General features: G+C 36.2%; 1 protein-coding gene across 3 annotated transcripts in view; it reads left to right on the top strand.

Moving 5' to 3' along the window:
- The window catches only part of LOC122807296 (collagen alpha-1(VII) chain-like), a gene marked incomplete at its 5' end in the record, with an annotated part of 1,562,855 nt that overhangs the window by 1,089,413 nt on the left and 452,589 nt on the right, over window positions 1-20,853 (top strand). For all 3 annotated transcript variants that reach the window (XM_044078425.1, XM_044078422.1, XM_044078423.1), the window contains 3 exon segments: window positions 3,778-3,837; window positions 5,458-5,583; window positions 12,455-12,526. In XM_044078425.1, the coding sequence (XP_043934360.1) occupies window positions 3,778-3,837; window positions 5,458-5,583; window positions 12,455-12,526 (258 nt within the window).

The raw sequence follows: 20,853 nt of genomic DNA, 5'->3' as shown, positions 1-20,853 counted from the left end.
TCTCCTTTCCTTACAAGGGACATTTGGGCATTTATCTTCTACTGGTGGGGTTCTTCCACCAGAACCTGGCCTCCTACTCTGGAGCCTCCTGATAGGTTAAGGCAAGTAAAACTGATGTAATGGCATTGGCTGCCTTCCTTTATACCACTGACGACATGATGTCAATTCTCAAGTGACAGCAACCGACGCAGAAATACTAAGTCTCTGGTATTCGGGTCGGCCGAGGGCTATCCTGGCAGGGATAACCCAAATGTGATGACTGCAACAGTGAAGACACTCGAACATCTACATTTATGGTAAGTGTACACAACTGTACTTTCTTTATGCAAAGACTGTTCCTGAAGATGTTCATACTTTCATTGTTAAACTTTTCATTTGATAGCTGATTCAATTGATTACACTATTTCGACCAATTATTTCATGTTAATTTCTCTATTTAATTGTATCATTTACAATCTATGCTTGTTAATATTGCATCTTGCTTGGATAATCTAAAAGTGGCAAGTTTAACAAGTTAGATATTCTGTTTCACATTGCAGCAAATACAGCTTAAGCCATTCTGGTTGAATTATATATCCTATTTATGCCCTGTTCTTGTTCAGCCATATTCTCTATGATGCCAAACAACACTAAGGTCACAGTAGTTAATATATTTGCTTGTCTGGATTTGATTGCTGAGCATCTTAACAAGTTACAGTGCAGTAACTTTAGAGTATGTAACAAATGTTTTATAGCTAAAAAAATATAGTTTTAAAAGTCTAATTAGAAAATATTCAGGTTTCTTGTTTAGCCCTTAGTTTAAGGAAAACATATTTATCTGCAGCAAAATGTACATAATTGGGGTTGGGAAATGATTAGGTGAGAAGAAGAAATGAGAAAGGGTGACAAGATTTTTAGAGAAATGGTCAAATATTTATCGGTTTTCTTGTTAAAAATAGATAATTTTGCACTCATGGTTTCAGGAGAGTCAGGGAGACAGCTAAGTCGGAACAATTCTAGCCAAATTAATGCTTGCGTGTTGTCATGTCTTATTCTCTAAAATTCACCAAACACTGTAAAAAGTTAATCAAAAGAACAGAGAACATGCATCTGAGGACAGAGAGGAATGACCAGAAATTAAAGAAATACACTAGAGATGTTATATATAGATTATGGAAACATGACTTTGGAGATCTGTTTTGTGTAGCTCTTGGGATTTCTTCTTGTGATATCTCTGTGTCAGATACAGCTCTGAAATCTCTCTAGGTTTGCTCAGGGATATATGCATCTCCTCTTCCTGCTTTATGTCATAATACCACGTACCAAGGAAGGAAGGTTAGTCACTCCCTGTTCTTTTGAGTTCTTTTATTTGAGTAACAAAGTTTGTATCACAACCCTAAAATTTGTCATTAGCAGTCTCCTTGTCTGATGCCCAAGTCACATAAAACTTCTAGGTGTCCCTGCAGTCATCAGGTCATAGGCTAGGACTCACTGTGGCAGGGGTTATGCTGCCTGAGAGATGCACACATTATGAAATGCTATCACAAGTAGCAACACTGCAGTCCATTTCCCTGCAAGAGCTTTAAGAACTTAAGGCCATTATAACTAACTAGAAGACAGCAGCTTTAGAGAGCTACCATCATGGAAGTTAGCAGGACTTTCTTATGAATTTCCCTCAGGTTACTGGCATTCAGGTCTGAAAAAGTAAGAGAACAGGAGGCCAGGCACCAGGAAAAGGCTCCCTCACAGATTCTGTCATAGAGATGGCCTTCTTTTGAGCTGTGAGCTTTTCTTTGACAGGGGAGAGACTGAGCTTGTATGTGTTACTAGCTAACAATGAAAGGAGTGACTAAGTAGCATCTTCAAAAACTAAATTTGGTGGTGTGCATTTTGGGGTATCAGTGTGCACATTTATATATCAGAGAATTCCATGGCTTCAAGCTATCAGGCGCCTGTTAGTACAGGAGCCTTTACCTGTACTAGCCCGAGATGTTCTCCCATTGGATGGTGACACATGCTCCACCTCTAAGCATGGCTGTTGATTCAGATACTCTGCTTTCAACAGCTCTTTTGGTAGTGGTCTCAGAAATAATTGAAGTTGCCAAAATGATTTTAATTTGCCAGATGTTCTGTACTAAGTGGAAAAGCTTCTCAGTTTGTATGAAGGGATAGCCTACAGCACCTCCCTCAGTTATTTAATAGACAACCATGACTTGTTTCAGGTACTACTTGACTTGGGTCTCACTAGTTCTAGAGTCAGGGTATATATGCTTCTGGCATTAGTGCATATCATACCTTTGTGGATGGCAGAACTGTGACCCAGCACCCATATTTTCAATAAACGGTAGCATACATACCTGTCAACTGTCCAAAGTTTCGCAAGATGTCCAGATTTTTGTATCACATTTTTGCCTGTCCTTATAAAAGCAAATTGTTGAGGACTGGACTCAATAAATAATGACAGATATTTGAGCTTCAGACTTTATATTACTCAGAAAATGCCTAAAATATTTTATTCTAACACGTTTCTAAGTTTGTAAGATCGATATTTAGAACTTGTCCCCATTTTTGGGCCTTTGTCCAAATATTATTTTTGTCTTTGTCCAGATTTCGTGTGCTAAGAGGTTGAGAGGTATGGTAGAATAAGAATATAAAAGCCGCCAGTAGAAAAGGTAGCTGAGCTAAAAGCAGTATAGGGTGGGGGTTCAGAAATGTCTGATTCAGATGTGTCGCTACTTTACAAATGTGAAGAGGAAATAGCTTTGCGATATTAGAATCTCTGGCTACAAAAGCAAGCATATAATAGGCAAAAAAGCTGTGGCCTCATGCTTCTCTTTGACCAAATACTTCTTTGTTTCTGTATTTGTTATTGTAGAGTTCTTTCTCTTGTCACATTAGTTAGTTTTCCATACAGATTCCACAGACAAATCACATGTTCTTCTTGAGATGTTTATGCAAGAAAAACAAATGTTATGTTTGTATGTGTGTATGGATGAATGTATTTAATTATTTTCTTGACCATACTGGGCAATGCCCATTTTCAGAGGGTAACTTGGTGGGGGAAGTCTACAGTGAGTAAATCTTGATTACAACAGCTACATTTTGCATACATATTTGATTATGTGAATGCATACAGTATATTTGACTACCATTCGCAACAATTTTATCACCAATCATTACAAGCAATGCAAAATTGAGTATTTACATGAACAGTGATCTACAGTTCAGTGCACACTTAAACAAGTGAATCTGGGGATTACATATATGATTTAAAGACATATAAGACATGTATTTGTTGCCTAGATAGTAACATCTTGTAGAAACTAATCTGGATGTTTCAGTAATAGATGTAGGTATATTACTTCTTAGGCTTGGTATTAATAATATTGCTGTATAAAGAATTGTTTGTGATACATCACAGAGAAACATGATATATATGCCATAACAGTACTGATTAATTACAAATCTACATTTACGTTATTTAAATTATGCGAGGATATACCATATTTGAGTTAAGTTTTGAAATATGGCTAGGATCATTTGTATAATACATAACATGTTTTTCTTATGTAGTGTCTGACTAAGTCTGGAGTGCCAGAATCAAGTTTAAAACAATTGAATAATTCTGTCTGACCATATTTACTTTAGTTTCAATACTTTTTGATGATTTACATTTATGCTTTTTATGATGACACTTTCCAAGAGCAGAACAGGAAATAGCCACAAATAGAATAAGAAGTGGTAAAAATTGTATAAGGTATCATGCTGTAATTCTACATCCATCTTATTTCAATGCAGGGTGAAGCTGGAGTTGGGTTACCAGGCCCTACTGGACAACCAGGATCACAAGGCCTTAAGGTAAAGTAACATACCAAACAAACTTTTAATAGCTCAGAAGTCTTTTTTTAAATTACTCATGCAGATTAAAAAAGCAAGCATTATGCAATCAGTGATGCGATCTTTCACAGTCAACAGATTAACATCCATCTTCATATTATGTGCCTATGAGCAACATGACACAAACAGTCCAAACACCAGTCTCCTCACTATTTTAATCACAAGTGACTCGGATATGGCCGTGAATAAGGTTTGATGACTGACTGCCCACTGGATCAAGGATTCATTTTAGTGCAACTTCTTCATATGTTTAATTCCCATAACTTGACTACCTACTGCCTTCTTTCATTCCCACCCTGACTGTCCTTATCTTTTTTGGATTTGGTAATATATAACTCAGGTTAACTCCCCATCAAAAGACTTTCATTAGAATCTTGTTAGGTTGTTACTGACCCTTGTGTAGTACATGCCAGCATTTATGGAAAACAAAACTAAAGCTCATCTGCAATGTGTGAGAATGTCATGCCATTTACTTCTAGCTATCTTCAATATGCTGTTTTGTGCCTTGACATACATGCCTAAAAGTTTATGGCAGCTATCATTATGGAGAAGAGCGAAAAGTGTGTTACAAACCATGAAGCATAGGTTGTGGTATGCAGTTCTCTTCCACATCTGGAAAAAAGGAAAAGCATTACGTGTGATGTTCTGTACTTAACTGCATTTGGGAGTAGGTTGCATATAAGAGGACAGATGCTGCCTGTCTCTAATTATACCTCCCAATCTTGCACAGATTTCTTTATTCTTAACATGCAATGGTCCCAGCCACATGAGTATTTGACTCAGTGGATGTTTTAGATATGGACGCCAGGAGACAGGCTGATGTATGTGACACTAAAGTGACGTGCACAAAGAGTAACACAGTGTAATGTCTTCTTACATTTAATGATCAATCTGTGCCAAGCATTCTAAGGAATGTAGCCACAGATGTATATGGACTAGAATCAGTATCTGTTGTCAAAACAAAATTGGTGGTTTGTAACTGTTCTAAATAGGTAGTATAATATTTCCTCTGTATTTGAACCTAAATGAAATATAAAATCATACTTTATTTCTAATGGGTTACTTCTGGTAAGACAATAAGAATATTTTCTGCCTAGATTTTAGAATTTAGACAGTATCCTAATATGCAGTGTAACCTGTATTAATTCTTTTCAGAGTAGTAATTTGGCTTTGATTAAGATAAACCAGGTTAGCATTCAGTTTTGTGCCAGTTCTGGCAAGTCATAAATTGGCTTAGATGCCCTGTGCACAATTTTTCCACTGCAGTCTGCTCCACTGGTTTTACACAAGTTTTTCCTTATCCAGCAGTGGCCATACTTTCTGAGATGGATGTTCACTTTTTTTTCTTATTAATTACTGTCTTGCTTTTACAAGTTCAAGTTGTAGAACATTTAGCAGTGTGAAACCAGATTCAGTCAGCTGATATTGAATACTGGTAAACCAACACCTTTCAAACCTACATAGTTCTAAGGATAACTTCTCTTTTAATAGCAGAAAATGTGATAACAAAACATCTTTCATGTACATAACCCATCTTATATTCACTACAGTAAAATGTGTATATTTTTGATGATGTTTCAGGGTGATCCTGGACTGCCGGGCCCCTCTGGACCTCCTGGAGCACAAGGACTTACTGGTAACCCTGGCATACCTGGACTAAGAGGCGAAGTTGGTCTGCCTGGTCAACCTGGACCACCAGGAGACAGGGTAAGATAAACGTCCTATAACCTTGTTCTGTGTTTATAGGTAATGATTTGTCTGTGCATTTTGTATGCCTCTCTTCATCATGGAATGTGGACTTTAGGAGTGAGAGAGAGCCTCGTATTATTATCCTTTGGTAGGCATCTCATAATGGTTTCTTTTAGGAGTGAGGCTTATATCCAAACAGTGAGCAATTGCAACATGTCAGGGGCGAACAAAGATTTGTAGTTATTCATCCAAAATATTATATTGTATTTCTTTCTTTAATTGTGCAATTTCCTTGCATCAGAATTGGGTTCAGAAAAAAATAATATGCATTTCTTATACTGGCACAGCAAGTAACAACTGAAAACAGATTCCAAGTGTAAGGTTCAAAGTTTATGATATGCACACTTCATTCTTTCTAATCTTCTGCTCAGAGATTGTGCTCTATGATGGGCAGATGTTATTGCTATGCTATTCACATAACATCTACTTAGATTGCATTTCAAAACATACTTTCCTAGGATACTTTTGGGGAGTGGCTAGCACTGCTTTTAGCCCACAATGTTCACTTTTAGTGATGAGCTAAGGTAGTTTATTTTTAAGAGGTCACTACCTTTCTTAACATTACACAGGAGACAGGACTTTACGTGCTGCAGATATTACTTTTGCTTACATATGAAGTTCGGTGTTATAATATACTTGTTCATTCTTACAGAATGCTTTGCTTAGATATTGAGTTCAGTATTACAGAATGCTTGTGTTTACAGAGGGAGCTCTTTATTATGGAAGCTTGTACTTAATTACTGAGGTCATTGTTACAGTATGCTTGTGCTTTTACTGAGTTCATTCTTACACAATGTGTGTGCTTAAAGAATTCAGTGTTATGGAATGCTTGTGTGTACATAGTGATCTCATTGTTATGGAAGGCTTGTGATTAGTTACTGAGCTCATTGCTATAGAAGGCTTGTGATTAGTTACTGAGCTCAATGTTACGGAATGCTTATGCTTAGTTACTACCTCATTGCTATGGAATGCTTGTGCTTTCACACACAGTTCATTGTGGAATGCTTGTGCTTAGTTACTAAGCTCATTGCTATAGAAGGCTTGTGATTAGTTACTGAGCTCATTGTTACGGAATGCTTATGCTTAGTTACTATCTCATTGCTATGGAATGCTTGTGCTTTCACACACAGTTCATTGTGGAATGCTTGTGCTTAGTTACTAAGCTCATTGCTATAGAAGGCTTGTGATTAGTTACTGAGCTCAATGTTATGGAATGCTTATGCTTAGTTACTACCTCATTGCTATGGAATGCTTGTGCTTTCACACACAGTTCATTGTGGAATGCTTGTGCTTAGTTACTAAGCTCAGTGTTATGGAAGGCTTGTGATTAGTTACTGAGCTCATTGTTACAGAATGCCTATGCTTAGTTACTAGCTCATTGTTATAGAATGCTTGCGGTTTCACGCAAAGCTCATTGTTGAGGAATGTTAGTGCTTATTTACAGAGTTCAGTGGTATGTAATAGTTACCAAGTAGTGTTACTGTTCTTTATACCATTGTAATTTGATGATATAATCTGCACATGTTTAAACACTGACTCAATGTTTTCCTCAAGGCTTCATACAATATCATTGATTATGTTTACTCATTTTACTTCACTGACACCTTGTAGTGTGCTTGTTTGGATTCCTTAAGTGAGTATGCTACACATCTGTGAATGCAATGGAAATTTACTGATCACCACCAAAAGTTTCACACTGCAGAAATTTTAAGGGGTTTCTAAGAGTCTTGGTTTTCCAAACTACCTTTTTGGGGCAGGTGAGAGTGCAGTAGCCTAAGTCAGAATCCTAGATAGACAGTTTCTGCCATCTAGCTTCAGTATATATGTACCTTATACCATTATCAGTGACAATAGTTATGCTACACCCTTTATGAACATGGTTATTAATACATTATGAATGTTGATTAGGATAGCTTCTGGCAAATTCCACCTGACATATTCCTCTCTTCCTTGATATCTATGCAATCAGAGTATATTGTTGTACTCACTGTAGAATTTCAGATATTAATTAACGAAGTATGTTTTTTTACTTATCAGATAAACCTTACTGAATGTAGGTACCTGCTTTCAAGAGTGAAATGAGCTCCAATCATGTATACAAATAGCACACTTTCCATACTCTTATTCAGCTAAAAACTTCTGCTTCACATAGCAGGCTTTGTATTAAATAAAAGTTGTTCATCATTCCATCACTGCTGCAGTAGCCTAAGCTAAATGGGATGTTTTCCCAACTTTCAAAGCTTTAGGGCATCTTCCATGTGGCCTAGTCACTGTACAGCTCAAGAAAAGCAGTGTAAAGTCAGTGGCTAGGGCACTAAATGTTCAGAACATTCTTGACATTAAAGTGAGCTCTTCCCTGTAGGCTTCAAGTGATTGACAGCTGGCTAGTGCTTCACCAAGGCTGGGCAGATAAGTACCCCATTGGGAAATACCTTCCACTTCATTACTTTTTATGTGGAACAAAGTTGTTCTTTTATGCCAAAAATATTGACTAGAAGCTAAATTTGGCATTTTTAAAGACATATCGTATTGTCCCCTCCCCAGTGCAGGCAAGAATTGTTCTCCCTTACCCAACAAAATGTCACTAAGAATTTTACCTCAAATCTTACATTTTTCTAGCCATGCTTTCCTGAAGGAAATGTCTCTCAAATGTTTTGTTTTGTTTTCAGAAAAAGTTTTACTTTTTGTCAAAACTTATGCCAAGGGGCCATGTCTTGTGGTTTTGGAAGTTGTCACTAAAAACCTTTACCCAAAACGTATTTTTCCAATCTGGTTATTTCACTAACTCTCCTAAGATCTGCTATCCATTTGTCACTCAACTTTTTTGGTAGACAGATGGTCTTGGTTCCATGTGGGAATTCAAGTATTATCATTTGTAAGTGAGAGTTTTACTATTCTGTTTTAGACTGGGTTTAGTGTGTTTCATTGGATGTCACTGAAATATTTTACCTCAGAACTTAACTTTTATGTCAAGAGGTCAGACTTTTCAAGGATTCACTAGCTGCTTATCAGACACCTTTTTGTGTAGAAAGGCAGTCCTGGGTCATTGTGGAGATTTCCTTATAATTTATAAATTTTCTGATGAAAGCTGTTACTTTTCCTGTCAAAAATGTTAGGGAATGGGGCTAGAGTGTTTTGTGATTCACACTAAAGAATTTTACCTCAAAACTTTACTTTTTTGTTAGGAGGTTAAGACCAACTTTTCAAAGCTCAGCTAGCTACTTATCAGACACCTTTTTTGGCAAGAATATGGTCATGGTAGCTCAGTCATTCCCTTTTCAAGCCACAAGAACAAAAAGGTATTCAGAAGACTTCTGTCTTGGTTTCGACTTCCTCTTCACATCAGACAGCTGTAGCTATCAGTTGTTTCTTGGACCACTCATTACTTTCTTTTGGTCCCTCTGGTTTTGCTTCTTGGGAAGCTATTAAGGACCAGGAGGCAGGCACATCCCCTGTGGCTATTTAGCTGCCATGTTGGGTAACAGAAGTGTAGCACTGTGGGCTGGTAGAATGAACTAGCACCCCACCCCCCAGCTCTTCAAGTGAAGAGCAAAACAAAAAGGAATTTCACTGAAACTATAATAAGCCATAACTGATCCTGACTGGCTTATTACACTTACATCTATGCACCCCTACCTCCAGCAAAAAAAAAAAAAAAATCAAAAACAAATACAAAAAAAAAGGACATTCCTTCTACTTGCTCACCAGACATGTATGTAGCCAGATACATGACATGACCCCAACTCCTGTCCCTGTTATTCAATTCCCATTTCTGTGCGCTGTCCTTAACTTTCCTTTTGCATATTTTTATTTTAAAAAAATTCTTTTAAACTGTAGCAAACAGTTGCTACTGTTTATACCTGCCTGCAGGGAGTGATTCAGCGTTCATGTTTCAGGTTTAAAAATACAGGTTATATCCTAGCACTCATATTTTAGTTTTTTTTAATTTATATTTAAATTGTAACAAACCAATCATGTAATCTGTTTACAAGAAACACATCTTAGCCCTCACAGACATTTGAAACTCTCTAATATGGAGTATAAGGTAGTGAGCACTTCCTCATTGTTACCCTCAGTATGTCTCGACTATCTGCCTCACTGCAAACGTCAGGTCAGTTGTACTGTATCCTGATCTAAATCCAAACTGCTCATCTCCTATCTTATTTTTTACTATTCTGTATATTCATTTATCACTCATCCTCTTCAGAACTTTCATGCAGTGTGGGAGGAGTTTGATATCTCTGTACTCCCCACAGTTGTGGATGTCCCCTTTGTTCTTGTACACTGGCACTAGTATGCTTATTCTCCAGTCATCTGGGATACACCTTTTTCTCCATTCTGCTATGAGTACCCACAGGAGCCATTTCTCCTCTGTCTCACCCAAAATCTTGATCATATCTGGTGTTACTTTATCTGAGTCTGCAGTGCTGCTTTCTCTGACTTAATTTCCCTCATTGCATTTCTTACTTCTTCTAGGGTGGGCTCCTCCTGTTCTTTCACAGTAGGCTGTGTCTGAGGCAGTACAGCTTCTGTGCATTTTTCTTCAATTTGAAGATGCTGAAAGTACTTCTTCCATCTATGTTTGATTTCCTGTAAGGTGGTGAGCAGGTTGTTGTTGGTATCACTTACAAAGGGTGTCTGACTAATTTTTCTGTCATTGTCTTGCAAAGTGATAGAGTTTTTTTGTGCCAACTACCAGGTCACCTTTGAGAAGCTGGTAGAGTACCTCTACTACCTTGTTTTTTGCTGTTGCAACTCCTCTCTTAGGCTCTTTGTTAGCCAAAAAGTATTCCTTCTTAGCCTGATCTGTCTTTTCTATCTCCCAATTTTTCCTGCACTCCTTCTTTCTTTTCATGTCTTCTGGACTTTTACATTCCACCACCAACTTTCCTTATGTACGTTATTTAGAATTTAGATATTCAGAGCTGAGCTGTTCCATTATCTCTTCACTAAAAACACAAAGTACACTTTATAACTGAATAGTCAAGATTATTGTCCAAACTAATTACTGAAAAATGTAAAACTGTTGTATAGATATAACACTGTATTGATTTATAGATATAGGCCTACTTGGTCATTAGAGTGTGCTAGTCTGCATTGTACTCTGTTTCTTTTACTTGTGGGCATATAACATCTCTTCACTGCAGAAAGTACCTTAAATGTCCACAAATATAGTTATCTTTGGCCATTACCTCAAAAGCAAAAATTATTCCTATTGTTCTAGAAAATGAAGGGTGGTGACACGTTGACAGCAAATGAAATGCCCAAGAGTTAAATAGTGGCTTAGGGGCTAATACGCAGACACTGAATGCAGAATTTTACAAACATTTCACACTGTCAGCCTGCTGTGCTCCATTGTGTTTCCATTAGAAAAAGTTATATGATTTCTCTTGAAGGTGGAGAATGCATCACATGACCAGATTATATCACTATTGACATGTCATTGCATTAAAACTCAAAATCTTGTATGCTTCTTCAGTAAAAATAACCTTTTGTCACTGGAAATAAGCCACCACAAAAATGTTTTGCATGCAGTATGACATGGTTATTTTCAACACTCATTGGCATAGTGTGAAGTTGGCAAGATGGTTAAGGTGTTTACCTTACAGACACAATGTGCAGTGTTTGACTCTCATGTGTGGTAATTGACTATGCTTAAAATAGCCCATAAAGGGCAGTTAGCCTAATACTAATCTATGCATCTATTTGTATTTTGGACAAGGGCAGTTAGCCTAGTACTAATCTATGAACCTGTTTATATTTTGCATCTGACTGTCTAAATATAATTTCTTGATAGTTTTTTTCTAGGAACTATCTAAGATAGATTGATATATTACCACTTAGAAATAGGCATGCACAGTATTTTGCAGCATAAATCTGACAATACATTTTAATCGGTTTTGTTATGGATGGGAATATGATATTTCCTTAGGCTGTGAAATGCAGCATCTGTTCAGAATGTGTCAGTATTGAGTTTTGATTCTATGGGTTCCCTACATTTTCATCAAAACCAAAGTTTTGGCAGAGACTTGTGATTTAGTGAAGTTGTTCAAAACTTTACCTCAATAAAAATTTCAACACAAGCACACAAACACACACGCACACACACACTCTCTCTCTCTCTCTCTCTGTAGGAGATATAGTTGCTTATTACATATGCTTTCTTTCTGTATGCTTTCATAATTCAGGTCATATGATGTGACAAGGAACTACAGAATTAAAATGAATAAATAAGTAAACCTCAGTTTGCCGCTAGGAAGACTGAAACTTTATCGAATTGAATTGTGTGTGGTTGTTCATAGTTTGTTAAATTTTTTTGTAATCACATAAACTCTTTTGCATTCACACTGTATTAAATTTGATTTTTAAATGATTGTATATCAACAAATACTCTAGACAGTTTGTAGTACCTTTGCTAAATGTCTGGATGGAAACATCTATATCGGGGGAGAATATCATTTTGATTTCAGAGCAAATACATAGTTTGATCATGACTGAGAGGTATCACATAGGCATGGTGACACAGCATTTGATCATCACTTATTAAGTTATGATTCATACAGAAACTTTGATGTCACTCTTTGAGTCTTTTGGAGGATAGGGTAATTACAGTTTATTGGCTTAGCTAAAGTTATCCAGAAATATTGCTCTGTTGTCTCAAGACTTTGCTTTACTTCTCAGCAACATATTTTAATCTGTTGACATTCTATCCGTTGCTAAGACGGAGGAAATGTATTAATAGATAAGTATTGGAAGATGTAATTATAATGAGCTAAAATTACAGCATTTGTTGATTACCCACTTTCTTGTTTTGCGTGCTTTCTTCAAGGGTTTGCAAGGTCTCCCTGGAAGAGATGGAAACCCTGGAGTTCAAGGGCTCCCTGGGCCACCAGGAACAGTGGTATGTATGAAACTTATTCAGTGTAGTTGTATGTCATTTTGACATTTTATACAGCACAGACTAGACAGACAATATGCCTTTCTCTAGCCCTATGAATGTGTAATACCAGTATATTCTTTACCTAATACATTAATGCCCTGAAAAGCAGAATATTCCATGCTAATCATTTAACTTTTTATGTTTGTTTTACAGATAAATACAAATACTTTAACTACCCTTAAAATCACATATAAGAGCATCCTTTGCCCATGATTACACTGTTTATAAATTTTTGTATAGAATATAAGTTTTATGTACCATGCTGTAAAATTAAACAACAGGGAGAGGCTGAAGATTTGAAGGTGATATAGCTTGCTAAAGTAGTCATGGTGTCATTTAGACTGAAGAAGTTTATAAGCAGAGGCCATCAAGTATGCTTTACAAATTCTTTTATTTATAGCATTTACTTATATAGATTTCATCCAAGGATACTCTGTAATCTGAAAGACTTTATAAAAAAGGTTGGTATCCTAAAGAAAGAGGCAACGTATTTTAGTTGTGGTTGTTTATTTTTAGAATAAACTCATTACACTGGATGTATTTCATGCACAGCACAACACAAAGCAACTGGTCTGTTTCATGGACAACACAAGACATACTGACTGCAGTGTTTTAGGCGTGCATTACATTTTTAGAGCTGGTGCACTTTTGGATCTGTGTCCCTTGCTGAAATTGGAAACACTGATTCTGATTTAGTAGTTTATCCTGTACTTCTCAAATGCAGTCTTACGTAAAGTCTGCCATAACAAGCTGCACATTTTTTGCCTGTTTAAATAAAATTGTGAGCTGCTGTTTATGTTTATTAATGCCTACTGATTTTAAGGCTTCTCAGTTTGCACATCTTAATGCTTCCAACATGTTTCAGGTATTTATTCGGTTTTCCTAATGTCAACAGATGGTAGCCTTTTGAGGCATACGTATACTTTACAAAGTCAGAAAGTTCACAGTTAAAACAAACCAACCAATCATTTATAAACATGGCTTTATGAAACAATTGGTGAAAGCTTGGTGTAGACTTGTTAAATGGTGGTAACTCGTTTTATATGTAGTTCATGTAAACAAATGTTGTTCACAGCTGGTTTTAAATGAATGGATGTTGAGGTAATGATTTCTGCCAGTAAGTTTTATATTGTGGCAATGGGCATTAAGAAGATGGTTGAAGCTTTGGCTAGATGATGGAGGATGGTTAGTGTGGAGTGGTTAATGGTGGACGAACAAAGTGGTTTTGGATTAATTATTGGTGTGATTCTGCATGTTAGTGAAAAATAGTGTGTATGGTGACAGAGTTTGTACAGAAGTGTTGAAGATTAATAGGTAGGATGCTTGCTTTGCCTGGAGAGATACACTGATACTCAGTTTTTGGTGACTCACAAAGATATTAACAGGCTTTCTTTAGGCATGCCTGGAGTTTTGATATCTTGTCTGTGGAGTTAGATATTATGGTATTAAACACTAAACAGTGTATGACTGGGAGTAAAGTTCCATTTTCGAGTAATTTCCTTTTCTCTCTAGGTAGCTAGTTTTGGAATTGATAGAATGGTTTCACCTGACTTTGGAATGTTCAGGTAAGTTTTAAAGGAGATAAATGGATCTAGTAACAGCTCTAGGTATCTGAATACATGGACACTTCTAATAGAGCTCGCTGTGAGGGAGCAGACATTAATGGCCTGCCAGTTTTTTTGGGGCTTCATAGAAACGCAATTTTGATTTTGCTATAGCTTATTGTAAATGAGAGGCATGTTAGCCATTTATTTAAATGCTATAAATTGAGGAAATTGTTCTTTAGTGATGTTATCTACATTTGATTGAGAAGAACACAACATTAGGTCATATTTTTAAAAAAGGAAGTTTGCGATAATAAGTATGTTTTACATATTGTTTAGTGCAGGGAGAAGAGTAAGAACCCCTGTATAGAGCCTTGGAGAGCATGTATAGGGAGAGGCATGGGGAAAAGAGGGTTGAACCATGGATGTTGTGAATGTATTGCCATTCGTTAATATGTTGTTTGAGTCATGAGAGCAGTGTATCACTGAGATTGTACTAAGAGTGTTTTGAAAGTGATGCTGAGTGTGAAGTGAGGCTTTTGCTAGGTCATTGAGAACTTTACTTGTACAAATGCACTTACAATACCTTATAACCTTGATTGTTGTTGTTTTACCCCAAAATCGTTTTTGGTTGTCTTGCAAGAACTAAGAGAGGATTTATAACATATTTATATATTATAACATATTTATGGCTTCCTTATAGCCAGACTTCTTCCTCTGTCTTTGTCATATACTGATGCTGTTTGCCATCTGTCATTTTTTTGCATTGCTGGCAACTAATGCCATATTCGCCATCTTTTTATACTGTTTGAATAAGCCATTTTCATGATCCTGTGCTATCAGTGCGTCTCTGAAATTCTTTTACTGGCAGGTTCATAATTAGTTAATTGATATGTTGACCAGGAATCCATTTCTGGAGCATAACCAAACTTCATATTTTTCCAGCAGTATTACCTAATTAAATGACTAGCTTAATTACTTTTAGTCAAATGGAATTAAACTCAATACTGTAGGAAGAGGCATGTTAATAGCTCAGTGCCATAATCCTCTGTGCTAATTCTCAAACTTTTTTCTTCTGCCATAACTGACTGTGGAGGTATCCAAAGCATCCCTAATTCTTCTAACAACTCTTCCTGCTTCTTTAATAAATGTAGTCTGCTCAGCATATTTGCTGTGTGTAATTCCGTGCCTATTCTGTGTTTCAGTTTTAGATCATACCTCTGAAGATTAAGTAACATACTCTTCTTAGTCAGGGATGCCTTTTCGAAAGACTTTTTGAATATGTTTTGCAAGAGTTTATGTTCTGTTTCCTCCTAAATTTCTTTACTATAAAGGCATTCAAGGATTTTCTCACATCCATTTTCTGTTGCTAGTATTTCCTTGTCTATGTGAGCATCTCTAAATACTATGTTAAACCATAGGTAACTGCTATATTATCTTGTAGGAATATATCGCCTGACGCATTCTGCCTACTGTCAGCTTGCATCAAAATTGGTTTATTCATGTTAGTGTGTTAACACTAGGGCTTCTATAACTAATTAATAAATAAATAGTTAATTTTTTAAACCTTTATTAAATATGACTTAAAAAATAGTATTATGGATGCATATACCATGACAGAAAAGAAAACAAACCATAACAACATCCGGTTATTATTTTCATGCAGTAAGCATATGTTTTCTTTTTAATAATTTTCATTCACTTCAGCATTAGATAAATTGATCAGTCTATGATTTCCCTTAAATGTTTCTCCTCCTGAGTATTATTATATTGTTCACAAAAACTTAATTTCTTTATGTCATTTGCTCTTTTCTTTTTCTAAAAATATTAGTTCTGGTTCTTTTATTTCCTTTACAATATTGAATACTTCAGTTACATATGGTGTAGATTTTGTTTTCAGTTTTCTAGTGATTGTTTTTTTTTTTTTTTTGTGCCAGCCTGCAAACTTAGTAATGCCTTACTATGTCAAGGCAATTCATATTCTATTAACCACTCAAAATAATCATTCCCTTTGTTTCTGAGAAAGGACAGTCTGTAGAGAATTTTTAAAATCTGCATGTTACATTTTATTTTACGTTTGTTTAGTGGAGTGATGCACTTATTAATGCCTACTAATTTTGATCTCAGCCTGGATTAAATAAGTAAATAATTAAGTTGTACACACATCAAAGCAGAGCTACAGCAATATAAGGCAATTTTACAAGCATTTTTAGGGTTAAGACAACATTACTGAAGTTGATACAGGAAAACAGATTCTAAGTATTTGTAACTGGAAGTAGAGAAGGCAAAGCAAATAGTGAGTTAGAAATTTAGTTGAAGGATCATATAAAAGAAAATGTGCACTAAAAAGTAAACTATTGTTTTTTGATGTGAGTACTCTGTCACCACATATTGTATGCTCTATTTGTAAAATTCTTGTAATTATTGTAATATGGATGTAAATCTTATTGTAACCTTATCTGGAGCTTTTCTCCCCAGGACTCCATTGAAAATGGGTTCATTTGGCCCAATGGACTATCCTGGTAAACCAACTGCAAATAAAATAAAATAAATAAAATAAATAGTCTTGAAAATGAGGGGATTGTTCAAGCCACATGCTTGAGTATCTGAAAGAAGATTTTTTTTTTTTTTGAGAACGTCGTTGGAGAGGTTGGTAATGCAAAGGGTAGGTGGGTATTTTGTTAACATTTTGTTGGTTCTAAAAATTACAGAATTCATCTTTATGCTATTTTTTGGTTGTTAAACCAGTTGTTTATGTTGTGAAAGTTAGTTTGAAGATGACCTAGAACATCCCGGTGTGAGAGACCATTTCTGTATACCACCATGTCATCTGCATAAAAGAGGAGTTGCAGACATGTTATATCAAGGGGTATATTATTGATAAAGATAGAGAAGAGTAGTCGGGTGAGGAGTGAGCCTTATGAGATACCTGATGTGATGGATGTGGGATGTGAAAATGAGGAGTCAGATTTGACTTGAAATGTTCTGTCAGTGAGAGTTTTTGAACCATTGAGATGCTTACAGACTGATTCCAATGTCAAAGAGATTCCACACTAGAATGGAGTGATGGATTGTATCAGATGTTCAATTTAGGTCAATAAAGATGACTCCAGTTAGCTAAGCTTTGTCCGTGTTAGAAAGAATCTCATCAATGAGGGTCTAGAATGCAGTACATGATATGCCTACCTGACCAAAACTCATGTTGTTTATTTGTCAGCAAGTGATACTTTTGCAAGTAGGTAGTGAGTTATTTATATTTATTTCAAGGATTTTGCCTAGTGTTTGGTGTTCTGAGATTGACCTGAAGATCCTTGTGTTGCTTGGCCTGTGTTCTTTTGGTATAAGTCTGACTACAGCAGATCTCTAATGATGGCATGCTATTGGGTGTTGAGGTATAAGTTGTAGATGTGGGTTAGTGGAGTGACTTTGTGGTCTCTGCAGTGGTATAAGAATCAAGGGCATAGACAGTCAGTTGCAGTGAGTGAATCAAGTGAAATTTGTTCTAGCACTAGCAGGATTTGTTTGGAAATTACTCTAGAGAAGTAAAAAGGTAGGATGTATTCTGGTGGAGAGGGGGTTTATCTCTGTTGATGCTTGGCTGGAGGATGCATTTGAAAAGGAGCTTGGTGAATTGAGTCAGAAAGTCTTTTGGGGAGAGGTTGCTTTTCTGACAGATAATATAGCCATTTGTGGTGGGGGGAGATTCTTCCTGTTAGGTAGTTTATTTCTTGACATATGTGTTTAGGAAAATTAAGGAAGCAGGTAGTTAAGCATCTGACTTTGTGTCTGCAAATAAAATGCTTGCTAATATTACACAGGAATGCGTAGTGATTCCTAGATTGTGGAGAGGGGTTAGTTTTCCACTGGCATAATGCTTTATCACAAAGTTTTATTGTGGTCTTTCGTTTTTTCAAGAGTAATTTTTTGAACAGTTTGATTACAATAGAGAAACCGATGTTTTTGAAGAGAAAGAAGACAGTGGGTACGTTGATTTATATGCATACCTTTCAACCATTTAGATTTTCACAGAATGTCCATATTGTGCCTCATATTTTTGGTCTGTTCCTCATAAGATTTGTGTTTTTCTGGCAAATCACTGAGGATTGAAGTCACTAAATAATGTTTCAGACTTCATATCCTTCAGAAAAGGCAGGCTAACACAAACCCTGTTATTCTATAAGAACAACATTTAAAATCTATCTCTATTTTTGGACCTTTATCCCCCCATTATTTTAGATTTTGTCCAGATTTCTTGTGCTAAGGTGTTGGAGATTTGGAGAGATTACATGGAGTTGTTGACCTGAATTAATCCAGTCTGAGTTTCATGTTATTTTGAATTAGGAAAAATATTGGGCAATAGTCAATGAAGGTTGCAGTGGGGATCATTACGGAAAAAATGTTTGAAGGTGGGAGATGGTTATGAAGTCATGAGTGAGTGAGTTTTAGTTTTGTAGTTGGGTTCTGGTTTCTTTTCTGTGATGTCTGTTGGTTCCAAAAAGGTTGATGTTTAAGCCTCTAAGAATGACTGTCTGATTACTGGGGGGAATGGATATTATAAAGTTATGGATTAGGCTTTTGGGATTTTGGAAAAGAGGAGGGGGTGATAGGTAGGTAAGAACGGCAATGTAGAAAGGTTTAGGTGATGTGAGTGTAAATTTAATTATGAAACAGTGGGATCATGGTGCTAAATTCACATGCTGATTTCTGTCCAGATGTGTCTCCTGTAAGTTTGCTATTTTTACCGTATCTTTTTTAATATAATTCAATACTATTTGTCTATAACTACAATACCATTTACATTAGATGATAAAATTGATATGGCATTTTTTTATGCTCAAAAGCTATTACCTTCTCATATTCTGTATGAAAGTTCTTTTGAATAGATGTTTCCAACATACAACTTGCATGTACACACTAATGCTTGGCAAGCTCATCTTGTATGCAGTCTCTGCTTCTCATCGCTGTCTGAACCCATGTCATATTTTCCTAGACTTTCACTGCAATGAAACACTCCAACAACAAAGAAATAAATACATTTCAACCCCCTGCCACTTTTAACTCAGAGCAAACACATAAAACTGTATATATACTTTTCAAGAAAAGGGAAGATAGCCCTCCAAATAAGGGAAGTTGCACAAGTAAGAGGCAACCCCCACAAGCTTTATCTGCTCAAAAGTTAGGTTTAATTGTGCTAGAAGTTCATGCTCCATTTTGCACAGATGCCATTTGTCCTTGTCCTATCTCTGTTTCCCTCAAAGATGTGAAAAAAAATGTTTTGCATGCTGTCATTTAACTGATTGTTAGCCTTAAGAAAGAGTACACTAGCTACCCTTAAATAAATAACTTAAATTGTGCACTGTTATATTTAATACTGAGTACTAAGGCTGCTGGGTCTGCAACTACTTACAAAAGTATTTCTTTCATTGTTAAACCTAATTTCCACTAAACTACTTGCCAGTTCCTCTTTAAATACTACTGCCTCAGAGCACATTACACAGTCATTTTCTGTTTAATTGCCTGCACCTGTAGATTTACCATCTCTAACAGGTGTCATTTGCTAACAAAAAAAGATAATAGCCTTGCAAATGCAAGAAACATTTCTTTTCAAATGTTAACCACCCACGTTTACAGCTTTATCTTGCTTATATCAACCTTTATCTTGTTACAGTATAATCCCTGGATATATTACAGTCAAATAAAACCACTAGTATAAACAGTAGTAACTCCCACATTACCTTTAAAATACTTCTGCATACTATACAGAAGTATCTTGCAATATAACATGTAATTTACTTGTAATATAGTCACAGTGGTTGATATTAATTTTTCTTTTTAAAAATAAATTCTGTCCTTTTCTCTCAATTTATGCAATCTCAGATGTGTTATATTTAAAGATCAGTTTCGATGGGGCAGAGATTTCATGTCTGAGGGTACAGGATGACAGAGATTTCCTACAATAATAATAATGTTTCCTTATTTTGCACAGTGTTTTACACTGCAAGTTTCTGTGCTTTTGGTGACTTAATTATGGTGTTTTGCTTCCTGATGTATGTTGTTCTTCTTTCGGCTTTTCCCGGTTAGGGGTCACCACAGCGGAACTCCAGTCTGCTAATGATTGGCAGTAGATTTTATACGAGTGCCGAGGTGCCCGCTCAACAAAGGCACGCCCATTCTACGCATGTCTTTCGAATGCCACTCAATTGCGGGGAGGACATGCAGACTCCACACAGAAGGTGCTCCAGCTGAGAATCGAACAGGAGAACCTCTTGCTGTGAGGCAACAACGCTACCGCTGCACCACTGCGGTGACTGTTGAATATTCACTATGTTTCTCCAAGGAACAAGCACCTTTCTAACAGTATATTAAATATACACAATTTGAAGCCTTCTTCATCCAATGTTATCTGCTAAAAAAACTCTGGTTTGATCTAATATTTAAAAAAAAAGGTTGGCTTAGTACCTGGCATTGTTGAGACCACTTTAGAACGCAATGAGTTGTTAATGTTGACATATTTCAGATCAGTAAGATATGAATCTTGTTTTGCTTCACACAAGTAACTTTACTGTGTACCCATTCTGTTGACTGTAATTGTTTCTTAATGACATCAAAGCTTTCCATTTACTTCAGTTCCTGCTCAGCTCTTCTTTTTATTTGTTTATGACATTCTTTTGAAAAATGCCCTAAGCTTGTAAATAAGTTAGCAGGGCCATAACAGGATGTCATTGCTAATGGTTCTGCGCAGTA

The sequence above is a fragment of the Protopterus annectens genome, chromosome 7.part0 (assembly GCF_019279795.1).
Source record: "Protopterus annectens isolate FY-2018-M chromosome 7.part0, PAN1.0, whole genome shotgun sequence".
Classification (NCBI taxonomy): domain Eukaryota; kingdom Metazoa; phylum Chordata; order Ceratodontiformes; family Protopteridae; genus Protopterus; species Protopterus annectens.
This window is presented reverse-complemented; position numbering and strand designations above follow the sequence as displayed.